Source organism: Protomyctophum parallelum (assembly GCF_964188405.1).
Source record: "Protomyctophum parallelum genome assembly, chromosome: 11".
Classification (NCBI taxonomy): Eukaryota; Metazoa; Chordata; class Actinopteri; order Myctophiformes; family Myctophidae; genus Protomyctophum; species Protomyctophum parallelum.
Window position 1 is genome coordinate 38983085 of NC_139707.1, and position 20204 is coordinate 39003288.

A 20204-nucleotide genomic window follows, 5' to 3' on the forward strand; every position below is an offset into this window, starting at 1 on the left:
GTGGAAGCCAAGGGCAGCGAATGTGGGTCTTCACCATAGACTGTAAAATAAATATGGACCAAGAGTTCTCCGGGTCTGATATGGACGTAAGATGAAGCCGGTCAATAAATCGCCATCTTTCTAGATCCGTTTGGGCCCAGCTGGCCATTGGCTGGCCCAGACAACGAGGCGGGACTTCCCCCCTTCTTCTTCGTTGGTTTTTATTTTGACTCGAGCGGGGGGGTGGTCCCGATCATAGACTGCAACGGTAGCCACGCCCCTCAGAACATACTCGACTTTATGGTCATTCTTTTTATAAATGGGACCATAATTTTCCAAAAAGAATATTATGACATGAGAAATTAGACTTTAAACTAGTGACTGGAAGCAGAAAGTATTCATGACCATGTTTATTAAGGTAATACAGTCTAGGTGAAGTTGGGCCCAAATACAGCCCAATGACAGCGCCACAACAGGCCATTATATGAACTTTCAGGAAGTCAGGATTTCCTACTGGCTTCACACAAATCCAGCCTCACTGCCACCCTGGTCTTCACTCAGTAGAAGCCCTAGAACTATACCCTACTTTAGCATAAAATTAAAATGGACATCATTTACAAAAGTGCATACAGTACCATGATAAATGAATAGACACTGAATGCGAAACTTATTTATGGCCATGTTTACTAAGGTAATGATATCAAGTGTAAAGTCACGTCAAGTCACCGTTGACTCCAATGGAATGTCAAATATTGCATTAAGACTCGTCAGCTCAGGATTGACCATTAACTTATTTACCGCCGAGATCGCCTTTTTGACGCCGTCTGCATGGTCCAAACGCCCACCTTGCCGAGATCTCAGAGAACCTGTTCACCGAGACACGGCTCGGATATCAACAACATTTCATGAACAACATAACTTCAATTTGATTCCCATAGCTCACGTTCCTCTCCACTCATAGCTGATTTTAATTAGGGGATGTTATTTATCTACAGTAACTCAAGATGATGGCAGATGGTGCATTACTCGTTTGAAGCTTTAACAGTAGTTAAATATGTATCCGTCTCTATTAATATATAATCTAAGCTCAGGCTGTGCTATGTGCTCTGATCAGTGCAGTGTGTGTAGAGTTCAGAGATCCCATAGCCCGGATGGGGCGGGACCGTCGGCTGGCACTGTGATTGGTCCAAGAAGAGTAAACCACTCCTCTGTTTCTGAGATAAACTTAGCAATAACGTTAGCATTAAAGTTTGTTATCGGCGAATTGAGACAAACATTGAAAATGACAAAATGTGCCAAAATTGTGATATTATATAAACATATACAGTCTACATTTCCCAAATGGATATGGTAGATTTGTGCATGGCCCAGCACCCAAAATATCTGCCGTTTCCATTAGTCCAAAAGTACCCCCTCGCAGTAGCCCACTCCTCTCGCCTCCCGGAAGGAATCGACTCACTCTGTCCTCTCCTCTCTGTAATTACTATGGCAGACGCTAACGAATTTAATGTGTTGGACAACACTTATTCAATTCAAATGAAATGGAAAATTCAAATGAAATAAGAGAAATCTTCAGATAATGAACATTTTTTGGGGGGGCCAAAAACAAATATGTAAATGCAATAACATAATAATCTACCGTACAATTTAATCTTCATGTGCTCATTCTATGACAGAATAAAATGAATACATAAAAGTTCAATTGATTTAACATTTTCAAAAAATGCCTAACTAAAAATAACTACCGGTAACTAACTAACTTCACCCAGATCCAGCAGGATTGGATGTTTTTGGGCAGAATACATAATTTGAAATGCTTAACAAGAGCAGCACAAAGCTTATTCCAAATCAACAGCACACACACACACACACACACACACACACGTGCAAACATTAACATTATTTGTGTGTGAAAGTTTTCTCTTTAGTATAATGCTTAAAGAAGTTGTTTCCAGCTATCAATCAGGGTGCATCACATTCCGTCTCCTTTAGCCCAATGGTGTTAGGACATTAGGTCACGGTCAGATAAGTAGCTTCTACTGTACATGATCAACACAACTGGACGTTCGGTATACTGTAGGCTGAGAGAGAACAATGGCCCTGGAATGGAAACCACGCAAGATGGTAATTGGTTGACCTCGGTCTACCCCACACGTGGACACTGGACAGGAAAGAGGGGGTGCTGTCCCTCAGGAGCAACGTGATTGGCTGATCAGATGAACTTCTCTGGGCAGGGGGCGTGGCCGGAAATGCACAATGTTGGATTGTCTCTGTTACTGTAGTTTAGATTTGATTTTCCTCCCTTTGTCTGGTGGTCTATGGGGAGAATGTGTGTGTGCGACACTGTGCGCGCGTGTTTGTGTGTGTGTGTGCGCGCGCGTGTGTTGTTTGTGCACGTGACAAGAGTGGAAAATGTTGTAGTATGTGGAAAAAGATTATTATAGAGCAGCAGTCAGCGTAAAGCCTTGCTCTATTATTCCCCATTCCAGGTGTGAAGTGAGGCTGTGTGTTAGCATCATGTGCATCCAGGTGTGTGTGTAAGCCCATGGCTTTGAACATGAGAGTGGCTCTTTGTTTGTGTTTGTCCTTGTTAAAAGAACAAGAAAAAATAATAACAGCATTCTTCTGTCGTCGCGCTGTAAAGATGAGGATGATAATAACCGCACAATCAGTGAGGAGGGACTGACAATGAAGTCATGGGTTATTTTTTTATCATACCTGGAGAGTGATTCACGGGGATCATGCACACACGGTCCGTCGCACGCACACGTGCACACACACACACACACACACACACACATACACATACAAGCACACACACACATATAAGCTGGCAAGCCCCCAATGAACTGATACAGTATCGTTTATCCTCCTCTGTGAAAACCGCTCTGGGGGATCCCCCCCACCCCAACGCTGTTTAGCTTTCAACAATTGTCCGGATTGTGCAGATATAAACACCGGATCCTGCCTTTTCATCCTGTAGAATTACACTTGCCAAAATGGATAATAAAAAAGCCTATGAATTTGGCACATTTCCACCCATGCATGCACTTGAAAGCGAATCAGGTTGTGTGTATGTGTGTGCGTGTGTATGTGTGTGCGTGTGCACTGCGAGCGCATGCGTGTGCACGTGTTATTGTTCACACAGTGTGACACGCCCCATTGCACAACAAGCCTCAATATAGGTAGATACTCACCTGGGTTGTGATGAGCTGATTGTATAACACACATTTACAAACACTATTTGCACACACACACACCTAGCTCATGTGTCAGGGAGACCTATTTAGAGCCAGACTGATACATCGGTTTCAAATGTATTTCTTTATTTATTTTTTACTTTATTGAGTCATTCACATGTACATAAATCCTTGTTACAAATACATTTTCTACTACATCCCTTCCTTCACCTATTTCGAAACACAAGAAAACCCAAGGAAATTAAAAGAAAAAGATAAAAAAGAAGAGGGTAGGCCCATGTTAGACTAAAAACTTTCATTTCATTAATTTATCTGTAGACCTATAAGGGTATGGTACATTTAATACAAAATATACAGAAAATATACAGACAGAGAAAATATTTTTTTTAATATAAATAAGGAAATTAAAGGTGTGTGCAGGATTTTGATTTTATTTTTAATTTAGGGCTAGATTAATTAATTTCAGAAACCATAACGCGATTAAAATAAAATCACGCTTACTTTTTGCACCACGGAACCATTAATCACTGGACGAATTTCAAGCGTACCGATTGTACGGTGCACACAATGGGAGAAGAAGCCGATCAGACCGCTGTGCTTACTCACCAAGGCCCCAGTGAAGCTCTTCAACGTTGAAGCACGGGGCCCTAGTGGTAAGAGGAGGGACTACAGGCGGACCCGTGGATTCATGACCGGGAAACCCAGTGCAGCTGGGCTTTAACATTGAGCGCTCGGTTGCACTTCCGCATTTGACCACCAAAATGTGGTTGTCAAATGCAAAAGTAGACATTCTGAGACGGTTCTTCCGGGTGCTTCAAAATGCCACTGAGCAACTTCCACTGACATGAATACTCACTCATTGATTCACTTGTATACCAAAATCTGTTCAGAAAAAGGAAAAAACAAACAAACAAAAAAAAAGAGTCTCAGGTCAAATTGATATGTGATTAAAATGCAATTCATTTTGATTACTTAATTACAATTCATCAAATTAATTAATCGAGTCGCAGCCCTAGTTTCGATATATTGGCCACTATTTGACTCTTTGGACAAAATTGGCGTCGGCAAATGCAGCCGATGTGTCTCCATGGTTAAGCACGTTTCAACTTGGTGTCCCTCTCTTGGCCATGTCGATATTGGTGAAGCATTTTCGGAAGTCTTCAAAATATGGGGTGCACGATCCGATCTCTGATTATTTGCCGGGTCATATCTGCCGATACCGATCCTGACCGATATTATACAGAGGACCACTGTATTTAAATAGAACCAACCCTATAGGCCCTATAGGGGCTTGTCCAAAAGCGTTAAAGTATTCAATCAATCAATAAATATAATATTTCTTCCTGAATCAGATGAGTACATAAATTAAATGTAGAATTTAGCCATTAGGCGGTCACATTATTACTGCATCATCAATATCGGTGTAAATACCAATACCGATATGGTATTTTTATGGACGATTTCATGCATCTCTACTTCAAAATCTCTCTTCAACTGCATGTTGCATGGCGACATGTCATGCTGTCTCTAGACCTACAGTAGGCCTATTGTTGGAGATGTTAGTGCTACAGTATGTGGTCTCTAGACCTACAGTAGGCCTATTGTTGGAGATGTTAGTGCTACAGTATGTGGTCTCTAGACCTACAGTAGGCCTATTGTTGGAGATGTTAGTGCTACAGTATGTGGTCTCTAGACCTACAGTAGGCCTATTGTTGGAGATGTCAGTGCTATTCGACGGTGAAGGCATACAGAAACACCTCTACCTGTTCTGGGTAACATGAAGTGTAAACTGTGGAACACTATTCCAAGGGCATTATATAAAACAAAACCACGTGATAAAAAAAAACACCAAAGACTTCACCCGCTGTCACACTGCCTTTTGTAAAGGTGCTGCGTTTAACCAAAGGTTGTGAAGGTGGAGAGGGCCGGATCGCGTTCCCTCTTTTGTTCCTTGTCCTTTTTTTTCCCCGGCAACTCCTTCCTCCTCAGGGAACAGATGAAGAGGAGAAAGTAAAGCTTCTCCGTCTTTCACCCTGCAGGAGGAGGGGAACGGGACACTAGAAAGACCCTGCTGTCATGTCTCTATTGTTTTCCTGTGTGTGTGTGTGTGTGTGTGTGTGTGTGTGTGTGTCACCGTGTGTGTGTGTGTGTGTGTGTGTGTGTGTGTGTGTGTGTGTGTGTGTGTGTGTCACCGTGTGTGTGTCACTGTGTGTGTGTGTGTGTGTGTGTGTGTGTGTGTGTGTGTGTGTGTGTGTGTCACTGTGTGTGTGTGTGTGTGTGTGTGTGTGTGTGTGTGTGTGTGTGTGTGAGTGAGATTTTCACTGATAGATATCCCAGGATCAGGTAGACACACTAGTAATGGTCATGATCACAGATCATATTCCTTGGGTAATATGACAGATTTAAAGTAAGTACAACATAAGATCTGAGTTATTTTGTTTGCCTGTAATAGGTACAGAGATAAATAATAAGGTGACTTGTGTTTGTTTGTTTGTTTGATTCAGGCCAAAGGGAAGGAGCGACAGTGGTTGAAGAACCAAGCACTTGGAGACCTGGACGACGCCAAAATTATTGACGGACTCACCGGAGAAAAGGCCATTTATAAACGCAGGGGAGAGCTGGACCCAGAGGTAGGCAGGGGTGTGTGTGTGTGTGTGTGTGTGTGTGTGTGTGTGCGTGCGTGCGTGCGTGCGTGTGTGTGTGTGTGTGTGTGTGTGCGGCGTGTGCGCTCGCGCGTCCTTGACCTTGACAACTCTCAAGCTACTTTAACTCAAAATAAGTTTTTTTCTGAGCCACACTCCTTCCCTCTCTCTCTCTCTCTCTCTCTCTCTCTCTCTCACACACACACACACACACACACACACATATACTGTTGACCTTATCTGTCAGAAGGTACATTCCAGTGGTGTGTGATTATTATTACACCCTCCAATTCTTCTGGTCTGGATCACACACGATTTCTAGTCGTCTCACAAGTTCCAATGAAAACACGCACATACTCTCTCTCTCTCTCTCTCTTGTCTCACACACACACACACACACACACACACACACACACACACACACACACACACACACAAACACACACACACACACACACACACACACACACACACACACACATACACACACACACAGACAGTTCCCACACATGGTATACATACTTCAGCCAAAGTATGCATGTCATGTTTGTGTTTTTACCTCAGTTACCCCGGTAGTGGTGAATATCTTTGGTCTGCCCTGAAGGCTTCTGGGAGGTGTATGATGAAATAATTGTGTCCTTCCTTGAAATCCCAACCACAGCAAATACAATGTATTTAATGCTATTTTTCACTTGCACACTATGGAATTAAACTCTACTTCTTTCCGCAAAAGAAGACAAAAACTTTGTTTTGTCCAACTATGGCACAGCGGAGTATTTCTTTGTCTTTTTCATAGTAAGTACGCTGTAAAATCCTCAGTGGTAACTTAACTCTGAAGTAAACAATCAAGTCAAGACACACAGATGTAAATAGAATTAAAATGTAATTGTATTATTTATTAAATAAGAGCATGAGGTATCTCTATCTAACACAGCTAACTAGAGCCTGACTGATGTGTCTCGTTCATGTTTGAATGTGTCCAACCACCACATGTTGTTGTGTGTGCAGCCCGGCAGTCCTCAGCAGAAGCCCAAGCGGCTGCGGGTTCTGGTGGATGTGTCCGGTAGCATGTACCGCTTCAACGGAGTGGACGGCAGGCTGGAGCGCTCCATGGAGGCCGTGTGCATGGTGATGGAGGCGCTGGAGAGCTACGAGCACAAGTTCAAGGTAAATTCTACAACGGGTCGTTTCGAGGAAGCAATCTGATTGGTTGAAGCGGCTTCTAGCCGTGGATCAAACCAGCACCATTCACCACCTAATCAAAACAAAGAATTCAGCTGCTCTGTTTTCCCAGAGCGCTAGCAAACTCGGTGGCTAGGCTAGCTAGTTTCTTGGGACATCTGTGGTCGTAGTGACTACATCTGTCATTAAAAAACTTCAGTGATGCTTGCGGAACTCGACTACGTCTCGTTCCTGACCGCATCACTGTCGTGGCAATAATCACGTTAAACCACACCCTCTCGTGTAATATTGCTTAAATCACCCCCACCCACACAGCCGTCCAAATCCGAATCATTACTTGCGCAAGCAGAGCACGCAAGTATTGTGGTCGGCTGGACCAGAAGTGGTATGTATGCATGGCACTCTGTCGGGTGCCAACTTGCGCACTCTGCTTGCGCACTAGTAGGCCATAAGTTGGCACTTGACAGAGTGCAGTTCTAGTTTCTACTTGTCAGGCATGACCATTAACCACTTAATTAATTTACTTAAATCCCAAGCAAAGCCACATTTTCACTACATTGCCAGTACCAACTAAACGATTAGCATAATTTGCTGGCATAGGCAGTAGGATTAGTGGTACGAAGCCTGGCATGGATCTGCACTCCGAGGAGCGCACTTTCCTAGTTAGGATTATTGTTGATGTTGTGTGGTATTTTGCAATGCCAACTCTATGAGCATGTGAGTGTACATTGTACAGTGTCTAAGGCTGGGCACCTTTGATGCAAGTTACTAAAATACAATAAATCATCATCACCACTAGCAACCATCCAGTGGGCCAGGCCTCAGAAACCACAAAATCAGCTGAGCTCTTGACTTGTACCATAAATTGTAGACTGAGATGAACTGAATCCGTAAATACATGTTTTTAAAATACAGTTGTTGTACATGTACTGTATAGTGTATACTGCACTATACTGTTAGATTCTGTGTATGTAGTAGGCTATACTATTATTTTGACAAATAATTGCCAGAAGGTTGTAGTTCAATGCACCACAATTTATTCAAGCAAATAAAACAGTGCAATGTTACAGAGTTATTATCCTGTACATTTAAACAACTGTATACTGTACCTTCAGTTGTACAGTAACAGAAGGGAAGTGTACAATTCTCCAGGGAAATAGAAATTAGAATGTCAATTGACATTGTTTAAAATGAAGTTTTCTCCTACGCAGAAAGTTTTATGGTGCTCCACTGTCAAACATCCCTGCACAAAGAGGAAGTCAACTAACTGGTGCTACCTACAGTATTCCCATTATTTCCCCATAATGTATATTTGTCTCTTTTATAAATAGGAACCCAAAGTTCCATATATATCTTATTCCCAAAAGGACTTTAAAACTAGGAAAGGTATGGCCTGGTCAGCCTGCAATGGCATGCATAAGATCTGGTCATCCCAGCTTAGTAAGATGTTAAAAGTAAAAATATTTAGGACGACCGTTGAGCCGATTCTACTCTATGGCTCAGAGACATGGACACTTTCAAAGAAACAAGAGAATCGTTTGGATGGCACTTACACCCGCCTTCTAATGAGAGAAAATCTGTCTTGGAAGAGCCACCCATCGACTAATCTAATATACAGCGACCTTCACCGTGTTTCTTCACTGGTCCGATCAAGAAGAGCGCAGTTTGCCGGCCACTGCTACAGAGCTGACAATGAGGTTATATCTTCCCTATCTTCTCTGGAGTCCTGCCTCAGGGCGGACCAGAGGTAGAAAGCTGTCGTTCCCAGATGTCATCGCTAGGGACACATGCTTCAGTAGGCAGGAACTGGGGGTGGCAATGAAGGACCGTGAAGTCTGGCATTGCATTGTGGAATCCATGATCTCGACCGCGGTCGAAAAATGATGATGATGTATTAATTCAAATGTCAAAATACAGCACAGGTTTTTCTTCTTCACCTCCTCAATGATCTTCTTTAACACAAAGTATGATGTGTTTATTCCTGTTAACAACAACACTGCATGTTTAAAGAAGTGGTGCCGACAGATCCTGCTACTGCTGTTAGCTGAACCTTTCTTGAGAGATTAAGTATATCATATGGCTGTACATCTTTGAAGTGATACAGTACAGACTGATGTCAGGGATAGTTGTTTGGTTTTGAGAGGCACTGGGATGATGTTGGAGAGAGACCATGTCAAGCATGTCATTTTTCATCATGATGTCACCCAAATGGCAATTCATTGGCAATGCCGTCCGGGCTTAACACATTTCCCCTGTTTCCCATCATCAATATTTTTTTATGTTTCCTGTAATTCCTCAGCATTGTACCTACAGTATGATATTGTAACCAGGAGGTCACTCTCTCTCCCTGACTGTGGACTGCATGCAGTCTGTGTCCCTCCTTTGACCTTTTGCACCCACACATTTATGACCCTCCATACCGCTGAGCTGTCTCCACTCAACGTAGAGTATCACCCCTATCAGCTGCTCCCCCTTGATCTTGTCCTTGCACGGATCATGTACTGACTACCAGTCAACATTTCAAACACTGCCAGAACTTAGCCTATACATGTACCCTGTCTTGTAGACTGCCGTCCTTGACCCTGTCACTCTGAACGACGCAAGACATTTCAACAGACAACTGGCCACCTCTAGTTCATGCCTTTACATTCCCAGTACTTTCAACCTGTTTCTTTTGCAACCAGGTCAACCAGCCGATGACAGTTACTATTGACAGCCATGTTGTGCTCACGTTCAACCAACTCTGTCATTAGTGTGAATGGAGTACAGTGGTTGGTGCTGCTGGACCTTTTGATCTTCCCCTGCCAGCTTTGTCTATAATCTGCATCTTCTGCTGTTGCTCTCAGTTGTACACACGGACAGGGCAGAGGAGGAGAGACGATGAGATGCAACGCTAAGTGAAAGACAGGTTTTAATCCTGAGGAGACAGAAGCAGCAGATCTAAGTTAGACACAGCATAGTAGCGTCCTTCAGTCTCCAGAGACCAATAATAACTGGAAATGCACTATGTCGAGGTGCCAACCTACATGGCCTACTATGGCCGATCGCAGTATACTTGCGCGCTCTGCTTGCGCAAGTAATATCAACATCCTAATACTGTCCAATAATTAGATAGAAAGTGGGTGCAAATGATGACGGGCAGTTTCTGCTGTCAAAATATGACTCCCCATTATTATTATTTTTAAATAGACACCCATGCTTTCTAAGGTGTGATTTGGGGCCCTATGGATGAATACAAAATGAATATCAACATCCTAATACTGTCTAATAATTAGATAGGGAGGGGGTGCAAATTATGACAGGCGGTTTCTGCTGTCAAAATATGACTCCCCAGTCAAAAGAAACCTATATGTTTTAAATAGACACTAGTGCTTTCTAGGGTATGATTTGGGGCCCTAAATATGAGTACAAAATCAATATATCAACATCTTAATGCTGTCCAATATTTAGATATATTTAGGGAGGGAGGTGAAATTAAGACAGGCAGTTGCTGCTGTCAAAACTCCCAGTCAAACTCCCCAGTCAAAAAATACTTTGTGTTTTGGGGGATCCTGCCACATTGAGGAATGTTGCTCCTCCTTTAGCTGAGTGGATACAAACTGCTATCATGTCAGGTAGGAGGCTGTTGGTCAAGGACCGGAAGGCTCCATCTGCACCTGCACCGTCCCTCTGGGACGCCTCCATGGGACTATTGGCCGCTTACGAGTGACTGTCATACAGGCTGCTTAATAGGACGGACGACTATGACTTAAAATGGGGTTATTACCACATGCACGTAGCGGGACGAGACTCTGAGTGAGCTCTGAACAGGCTACAACTTTGGAAAATTACACTTGGAGGACTCGATGTCTGCATGGAATTGGGGCTGGGGTGGACTGCGGTATATTTCGAATATAGTTTGAAATAGACACTCATGCTTTCTAAGGTGTGATTTGGGGCCTTAAGGATGAATGGATGAATACAAAATAAATATCAACATCCTAATACTGTCCAATAACTAGAAATGCACTCTGTCGAGGTGCCTTTATACAGTACCAACCTTGAAACGTACCTTCAACAGCCAATAAGGGACCACCATTCTTACCCCAACATACATACATACAGTACATACATACATACATACATACATCATACATACATACATACATACAAACAAACCTGCCTGTTTGTTCAGGGGTCCCACCGGGATCGGATTTAGGACTTGTACTTTTTACATTATATATTAATAATATTGTTTCCACTCTGAAGGACTGTCAATCCCATCTTCACGCGGACGACACAGTTTTATATTGTGTTGCCAGTTCAGTTGAGGTTGCCGTTAAGAACCTGCAGCTTGCTTTTAATACTCTCCGGGATGCCCTGGTTGATCCACGACTCGTTTTAAATGCAAGTAAAACAAAATATGCTGTTTTCTAGGGCTATGAATATTGACTTGGATGGTGTACTTATAACTTCCTCAGATGGATCCACGATTGAGAGGGTCTCTGAATATAAATATCTTGGCATCTGGCTTGACGATAAACTTTCTTTCAAATTTCCTGGACTACGGGGACATTATTTATAGGTCTGCTGCTCCTTCACTTTTAAAGCGGCTAGACACTGCACCACTCTGCCTTGCGGTGGACTACTGGTGATAGTTATGGTACTCACCACTGTGCACTTTATGAGAACTCCGGTTTATCCTCCCTGACTGAGAGGCGAGATAAGCATTGGCACCTATTCTTATATAAAGCCATTGCTGGGATGCTCCCTGATTATATTTGTTCCATGATGGAACTGAACAATAGCACCTATCAGACCCGCTCTAGTGATTTCTTAAGGCTCAAGGTTCCTCAGGCCCAGACAGAGTTGGGCAAGACAGCTTTTTCTGTCAATGGCCCAACTTCATGGAATGAACTCCAAAACTCTTTCAAACTGAGCTCCCTGCCATCCTTCGGTCAGTTCAAAGGAATGCTCCAGAACATTTTTCACCATGATTGCTCCTGCTTCAATTGATTTATTTGACTTATGGTTGTTCTGCTTGAGCAAGTAATAAACACATTATTACATAAGATTGATAGATACAGTGAAGGGTCGAGAGAGAGAGAGAGAGAGATGTGGAAAGAGAAAGTCGTGAGTGTATGCAGAAAGGGTTGGAGGGAGACAGACTTCTTGGCCCCTTAGTGACACTCTACCCAACCTACTACTGATCACATATCAGTGCCCCCCCCCCCCCCACACACACACACTCACAGCACACACACACAGATGCACATACATGCACTCAGAAATGCATACACGCACATACATACTGCAGCTCATCGAAACTGCTTTCCTTGCACAATACGGTACATCTTACATAACTGAAACTGATGACATGCAAAATCCACTCCAATGCATGTTAACTATATTTGCACTTTTTATGCACTTATAAACTAGGCGACATCAGACTTTATACAACCGGCACTTTGACGCGTCGCGTCGTATCTATTACGGACATCAATCCGCCTGCTGTTTACCGGACACTTAACAGCGAATGTGAAATAGAGAGAAGGCGCTCGCGTATATATGCTTCAGGGAGATGCGCGCCGCGGTCACATACTCTTTCAACCACGCCAGTCAAAACTGCCCTTATCAGAAATAACTCGCAGAATCTGAGCCCTGGGAGTGAGCTGAGCACACAGTGCATGCCTGCCCTTGTCTGATCTGCTCTTATGTAAGTCACCTCTCTGACAAGATGGTCTACACTGAGAATACATGGGCAACTGGCGGCCCGGGGGCCACATGCGGCCGCCCCCCACCTTCACTTAATGTGGCCCTCGGGTTAATTTCAGAACTCACTGATACATTATTGATTTCAGCTGTTCGAATTCCAAACATGACCCGCTTTAATTACTTCAGTCTAAATTAGTAGCAGTAGTATTTAAATGTTATTGTCTTTTTTTTTATGTCCAATGTATTTGTATTTAGTTCATAGAGTTAAGATAACTATAATTAAAGGCATTTGAAAGGGATTTGAAAATTAAAAAAGTTTTAACTTTTCAGAATTCCAATTGAAAAATAGCAAAGATACATAGCAAAAATAGCTGATCTGCGACACGTCTTGAGCTTGTAGATCGGCTATTTTTTGCTACGACAGTAATATGCAATGTGGCCCTGTGGAGTGAGTGTGGAAATATAGTGGCTCTCTCCGTCTACAGGAGCCTGGTCTACAGGAAGCATGTACAGTACTATACCGTACATGTTAATGTTAAGGGTTAATAATATACTGTAAACCTGGTTCTCAACCATTTTAAAGTCAAGGACCAACAAATGGACATTTAATTGGCCATGAACCCCTATCTAAAAGGATTTTGTTGTGAAGATTTGTGTTGTTAAATACAGTATGTGAACTTTTCCAAATTATTCCAAATTTGTCACGATTTTTCAAGATGTTTCAAAATGTTTTCATTCTGCAATCTGCTCTCGACCCCCTAGAACCCACTCTTGAGAACTACTGACAGTAAAAAACTCAGAAAATATATAATACCTGGCACTTCAGGAGACTACCCAAATAAAATAAACTGGTCTGCTCATTCTTTATTGTTTTTGCAGAGGTGACTGACGTTTCGACTTTCGTCTTCCTCAAACGTGCAGACCAGTCGAGTGTTCCAGTTTATTTTATTTGGGTGCAGTTATTATATCTTTTCTGATGCAAGTTGTCCCTGTTGAGCACAGACGAGCCCTTCTACTTTCTACTGGCTTGCAGGACTTCTCTTTACTTTCAGTATATACTGTACTCCATTTGTCTCTGAGAGAGGGTAATGCAAGAATAAGTCTGAAATGGTATTCACGACAGACATGTTATGTATTTTGTGTTTTGAGTGCAATGCTCTTTTTGTCTCACATCTGTCTCTCTCTTTGTTCTCTTCCTCCTGTGCAGTATGACATCATGGGTCACTCGGGGGATGGCTATGACATCGAGCTGGTCACGACAGACAAGAGCCCCAAGAATGACAAGCACAGACTCAAGGTCCTCAAGGTACAGTATATGTTTAACGAGCCAACGATTTTCGTCATCGATGAGATCACCCAAATGATCTCCACGTCGGTGCGTCTGCTGTGTGCTGACATCATAGATTTAGCCCCGCTTCCTCCCCGCGGCGTTCAGTTTATACACGCTATAAGTCTGGCCAAGCCAGGCTATCATAGATTGGATTCCAAGTACTTTGTCCCTATTTCACCCGTGCAATAACCATTTCACCCTGCTAGTGTGAAATATAATAATAGTCTACTGCATATCTCCCCCTCCTCTTCCCCCTCCTCCTCCTCCACCTCCTCCTCCTCCCCCTCCTCCTCCTCGCCCCCCCCCTCCTCCCCCTCCTCCCCCTCCTCCTCCTCCTCCACCTCCTCCTCCTCCTCGCCCCCCCCCCTCCTCTTCCCCCTCCTCCTCCTCCACCTCCTCCTCCTCCTCCCCCTCCTCCTCCTCCTCGCCCCCCCTCCCCCTCCTCCTCCCCCTCCCCCTCCTCCTACTCCTCCTCCCCCTCCCCCTCCTCCTCCCCCTCCTCCTCCTCGCCCCCCCTCTTCCCTCCCCCTCCTCCTCCCCCTCCTCCTCCTCGCCCCCCTCTCCCCCTCCTCCTCCTCCTCCCACTCCCCCTCCTCCTCCCCCTCCTCCTCCTCCCCCCCCTCCTCCTCCCCCCCTCCACCTCCTCCTCCCCCTCCTCCTCCTCGCCCCCCCTCTCCCCCTCCCCCTCCTCCTCCTCCTACTCCTCCTCCTCCTCGCCCCCCCCCTCCTCCTCCCCCTCCTCCTCCTCGCCCCCCCTCTCCCCCTCCTCCTCCTCGCCCCCCTCTCCCCCTCCTCCTCCTCCTCGCCCCCCTCTCCCCCTCCTCCCCCTCCTCCTCCTCGCTCCCCCCCCTCCCCCTCCTCCCCCTCATCCTCCACCTCCCCCTCCTCCTCCTCCCTCCTCCCCCTCCTCCTCCTCCTCCACCTCCCCCTCCCCCTCCTCTTCTCTTACAGACCATGCACGCCCACTCTCAGTTCTGCATGAGCGGGGACTTCACCCTGGAGGGCACGGACGCCAGCATCAAGGAGCTGGCGCGGGAGGAGGCGGACGAGCGCTTCGTGGTGGTGCTGAGCGACGCCAACCTGGAGCGCTACGGCATCCGGCCCGAGCGCTTCGCCCGCGTGCTCACGTCCGACCCGCAGGTCAACGCCTTTGCCATCTTCATCGGCTCCCTGGGTGACCAGGCCGAGAGGTAAGGGGGTTTGGAGGGCAACGGATTCGTATAGGAAAATCAAGCGATAAACCCTATAACCCTAGCCTGGCCCAGCCAGCGCGGGTAGCGCATAGAGCGTGCACTGAATAATATATTCACTGATCTGAGCGCCCGCCCCTGCCCCCCTTCCGCTCCTCCCCTCCCCTCCCTGGTAGAAAACAGCGGAGAAAGCTGACGTCACCATATTTCGAGCGACACCCCTCTGCACTGTAGTTCACTACCCACTCCTAGAGCAGGCCCAGGCTTTCATGCAAATGAAACGAAATGCGAACGAAAATAAAAGCCTGGGCACCGAGGCTAACCCTAAACCTAACCTCAGTCTTAACTCTTAACCCGGCCACGTAAGTCCTCCTAACCTCATATCAGTCCATGTAAGTCTGTTTCACGATGTTTTTTCTTCGCCGACAACAACCGACAGTCATTTCACTTCCGTGTTTAACCCTAACCCTAACCCTACACATGGGCTCCAGGCCAGCCTGCTGCATGGCTCCATTGCATTCGGGTGATAACTTAAGTAACTTACTGGTGATTATCGGTTGATAACATTGGGAGCGGGTGCGGAGGGGGGGGGGGGGTGTACTGTACTGTACCAGCATAACCACGAATGAAGACATTGAACCGGTGACCACCTTAAGTCTACACGCCGGTCGGCCGGTCCGGGCCTTTGTAGTCTTTAATCCTTGTTTAAATCCTGGCCTTTGTGGGCCGGACAAAGACGGATAAGTGCCCTCTTAAATGAACTCCTCCTACGTGTTGCCGTCCTGAGTCCCTAGCCTTTCTATAGGTCTATAACTCTTGGCTCGGGGCCAGGGCTGTGTTGTGGCTTGTGGCTTTCGCGTGGCCTTTGAAAAACTATAGCAGCTGTATGGTTACAATATACTCGTCGTAGCCTCGGGGCTTTTAAAAACGACTGAGGCCTCCTCATGCCCACAGCCAACCTGTCTTCACAGCACTAGCTTTGTGTGTGTGTGTGTGTGTGTGTGTGTGTGTGTGTGTGTGTGTGTGTGTGTGTGTGTGTGTGTGTGTGTGTGTGTGTGCGTGCGTGCGTTATGTTTAGTGGAACGGATTCACTACAGTTACAGTGCTTATTATGTTCCTAACACCAACCAAGGACAAGAATATTTCAACGAAAAAGCACCCGCTTAAAAATATATCAGATACAGAAGGCTCAACAGCAACCATGATTGAGTTTTTTAAATGTATGTCATAATGTATAGTACAGTATACCGGTATATATTAATACAATGTGTTTTCTCCCGTATAGTTTTTGTATGCACATCAGATCATAATTTGATGTGCAACCTATAATGTTGCAAAATATTGAAAACATTTATTTTATGGCTTATGTTTTATGTTAGCCTAGGCTTTTATAAAAGTATATAAGTAAACCAAAGATGCCTGGAAAAAGCATCTGTTTCAACCTACAGTAAGCTGTTCCTGCTGCCTGAAAGACAGGCAAGCAGGCAGACAGGCAGGCAGGCAGGCAGGCAGGCAGGCGGACAGGCAGACTGGCAGACAGACAGACAGACAGTGAAAGTCTTTGGCCCTCTGAAAACTCCTTTGGTGAGCTTCTATTTAACCACAAAGGCTTGGATATAAATGAACCACAAATGTGTCGCAGCTCTACTATTGGCACTAGTGACTGGTCACCCACCCTGCTCTCTCCTTTGGACTTTACACTTAATAGACACAAAGTCTGGTAAGTAAGTAGCCTTGCCGAGCCATGAGGTCAGGAGCCTATCTCCTGTTTCTGTAGCGTGAGGCAGCTTAATGTACAAGTACACCCCTTGGACATGACGCTAGTATGTCGCAGGGATTTACCCCCAATCCAACCCTTATGATGCTGAATGTCAAGCAGGGAGGCACTGGGTCCCATTTTTAGAGTCTTTGGTATGACCCGGCCGGGGATTGAACCCCGACCTCCCAGTCTCAGGGCGGACACTCTAACCACAAGGCCACTGAGCTGGTATAAGGACTTAATGAAGATCAGTCATTTTCTCTTTAACGTCACACGTCTCTTTCCCCGCCTTCATTTTCAGACTGCAAAAGACCTTACCGGCGGGGCGGTCCTTTGTCGCCATGGACACCAAGCAGATCCCCCAAATATTGCAGCAGATCTTCACTTCCACTATGCTGTCCAACGCTTGAGATGTGCACGCACGCACACACACACACACACACACACACACACACACGCGCGTGTGTGCGTAGGCACATTATCTTAACCTGACTCCTCCAGCTGGTGGCAGCAGTGAGTTCCTCCTGCTCCCATCTGCTCCCGCAGAGACAACGTACACTAGCCCATTCTGACCTGAGATCAGATTCCAAAAATGTCTTCTACATCCTGACAGTTTTCTGAAAAAGCTACGTTTCTGACCTGAGATCAGATTCTAAAAAGCTGTTTCTATGTCAGTCGTTCTTCGATTCATCAAAAATAGCTAAAGCATAACATGATGCTAACACCAAAAGGGGTTCCCGCCCAGAATGGGCTAGAGGCGGGATCAACGCGATACCGATGACGTATTGAAGCGCTGCCACGGCGCAAATGTACAGTAAACACAACCTAAGAGGACTATACAACTCGAAATTATTATGGAGATATCATCATTTTTGTCCCTCCGCTGCTTCCGGTTTGTCGTTTCTGCTTGAGAGAGCCCAGATGCAGGCAGAGAGGAGGGGACTTGTGAACTCAATACTGCCGCAATCTGGCGGAGTCAGGTTAACATTATCTGGTATATGGGCTTAAGACCATCACAAACACATTTTATCTGGCTCATGCACAGGTTACATAATATCACAATGTGTCCTTCACATAGACTGGTTATCAGCATCCTGGGAGAAGCATTATCAGGGCCTGTAGTCCAGGTAGAGGTGAAGTGGGTACAAAAAACACTTATGTTAAAAAAAAAACGCTAGCAGCTGACCAGGTTACATAACGTTATCTCGTAAATATGTTGCTATACCGTGACCACCGAGCCAGATAAAACGTTCCCTGTGTTCTGAAGATAATACCGCAGAATCCTTGTATGTTCATTTAAAAGTGCTGCCTGTGGCTGTAAGTGATGACATTTGGTTAAAACACAACTTTGTTGAAGCTCTATTCTTCAGATAGTTGCTATAATATAGCTATATAGAGTGTTTGTTCAGTAACACTGGTCACCCCGTCTCTCCAGCTCATTTATAATAAAGAAAATATAATTTCAGGTGGGTTGCCAATTTCGTTTTAATCAAACCAAACCAAATTTGGTTACATGTGTACAGTACTGTGCACTCTCAAAGAGTTACCAAATTAATAAATGAACCCAGCATTTTAGTGTATTATTATTTTATTTTTTTACATAATATTATTAAATGGAGATGGGGTTTTTACAGTAAACCCGTGATCTTTCATGACCAGAGACGCCCTGATGCTCTGAGACGCCATGGGGAGATCAAAGGACCTGCCCTGCCCTGGTGTTGTTAATAGTAATTGTTTTTATTCGGTGCCCTGACGCCAGCGCTCTGACGCCAGCGCACGTCGTTTGAGACGATTTGTGTTTTGGGTCGTGAACTTAGAAGAAAGGTTCTAGCTGTTTTTGGTCTTCCTGTCTCGTTTGTCCTCTGAAATAGAAACACCGCGTACACACACACACATACACACACACACACACACACACACACACACACACACACACACACATGCCAGGACGGACGACACTAGCGCGCCACCTGACAGACACTTAGGATGTGCGAGCGGCGCTAACTCGGCTCCTGTGGAATGTTGGGACTGGCGGCCCGGGGAATTTCCCACCTGACTGCACACGCTCTTTAAAGGCAGCCGCTGTTGCACAAGCCCCACCCCACCCCCACTGTGTGGGTCTGTTTCTGTCTTTGCGTGTACTGTGTGTGCGTGCGTGCGTGCGTGCGTGCGTGTTTGTGTGTGTTCCCTTCTACAGTATGTCAACAAGTACCGCCCTTTTCCTTCCTGCCTGGTGAACCATGCAATGCCCTGTGCTCCTCTTGGTCTATCTGAGGTCTCATTTTCACCATAGGACTCTCCCTGTTTCTGTCTCTGTCTGTCTCTCTCTCTCTCTCTCTCTCTCTCTCTCGGTCGCTCTGTCTCTCTCGCACAGGTACATAGACACTCACACAGACGCGTGCGTGCATGCACACGTTTAAATAGTGTATAACATCTCAGGCATATGTGCTGTATATAAATAGACATTAATGTAATATTATGATATGATAGACTGATGCGCCCATGCCCGTGCCAAGCGGTGCCCATGCGTGCGCGTGCCTAGTGGCACCGTATCAGTTTCAACAACCGGTCACGCCACATTCACACTAGTGTCGACGGCTCATTTAACCGGGCTGATATAGAATCGATAACGATCCCTATCTGGTTGCCACATCTCCCTCTCTGCCTCCCGTAATGGAGAGATGCCCTCATTGTCATTCTAACCCACCCCCGCCTACCTCATGTTTTACTGACACTGGTACTGTGTTTTAGGCCTTTAACCAAGTCTATAGGCCTATTCTACAAAAGCCTTCTGAATGCCTAAATGCCTTCTGAAACGGTTTATATCGGTGATATGCTCAGAACCTTTTCATGTCAAGGTATGTATTTGACCCCTATCTCAAATATTGTTTCCAGGACCCCCAGGACAAATTTGCGTATGGAATCTCATGTCTATGTACAGTACAGAAGCACAATACCTAGTGTTGAGTAACGAGGCATAATGTAAAAACAAAAGACTGTTATTTCAGTTATAACAGCATCATCTTTCATCCCTAACCATTGCTGCTGTATATTTTATTCTGTACCTATGCTGTATTCTTTATAACTGTACATTATCCCACAGAATTACTTTTAGATTGGATTCAATTCTGTATGTACATTGATGACACATCCATATGAGCTTACTAATTTTCACACCCCCAAACCCCTTTGTAATCATTATTTAAGTTGCCTTTGTTAATAAATTAT

At 45.1% G+C, this 20204-nt stretch overlaps 1 protein-coding gene across 1 annotated transcript in view; it reads left to right on the forward strand.

Annotated features, from left to right (window-relative positions):
* Window positions 1-19765, forward strand: part of vwa8 (von Willebrand factor A domain containing 8) — a 102546-nt gene extending 82781 nt beyond the window's left edge. The window contains exons 41-45 of the mRNA XM_083775906.1: window positions 5684-5809; window positions 6830-6988; window positions 13905-14003; window positions 14979-15217; window positions 17278-19765. Coding sequence (XP_083632032.1) covers window positions 5684-5809; window positions 6830-6988; window positions 13905-14003; window positions 14979-15217; window positions 17278-17386 — 732 coding nt within the window. The 3' untranslated portion in view covers window positions 17387-19765. The remainder of the gene's footprint in view (window positions 1-5683; window positions 5810-6829; window positions 6989-13904; window positions 14004-14978; window positions 15218-17277) is intronic.
* The last annotated feature ends 439 nt before the right edge of the window (window positions 19766-20204 follow it).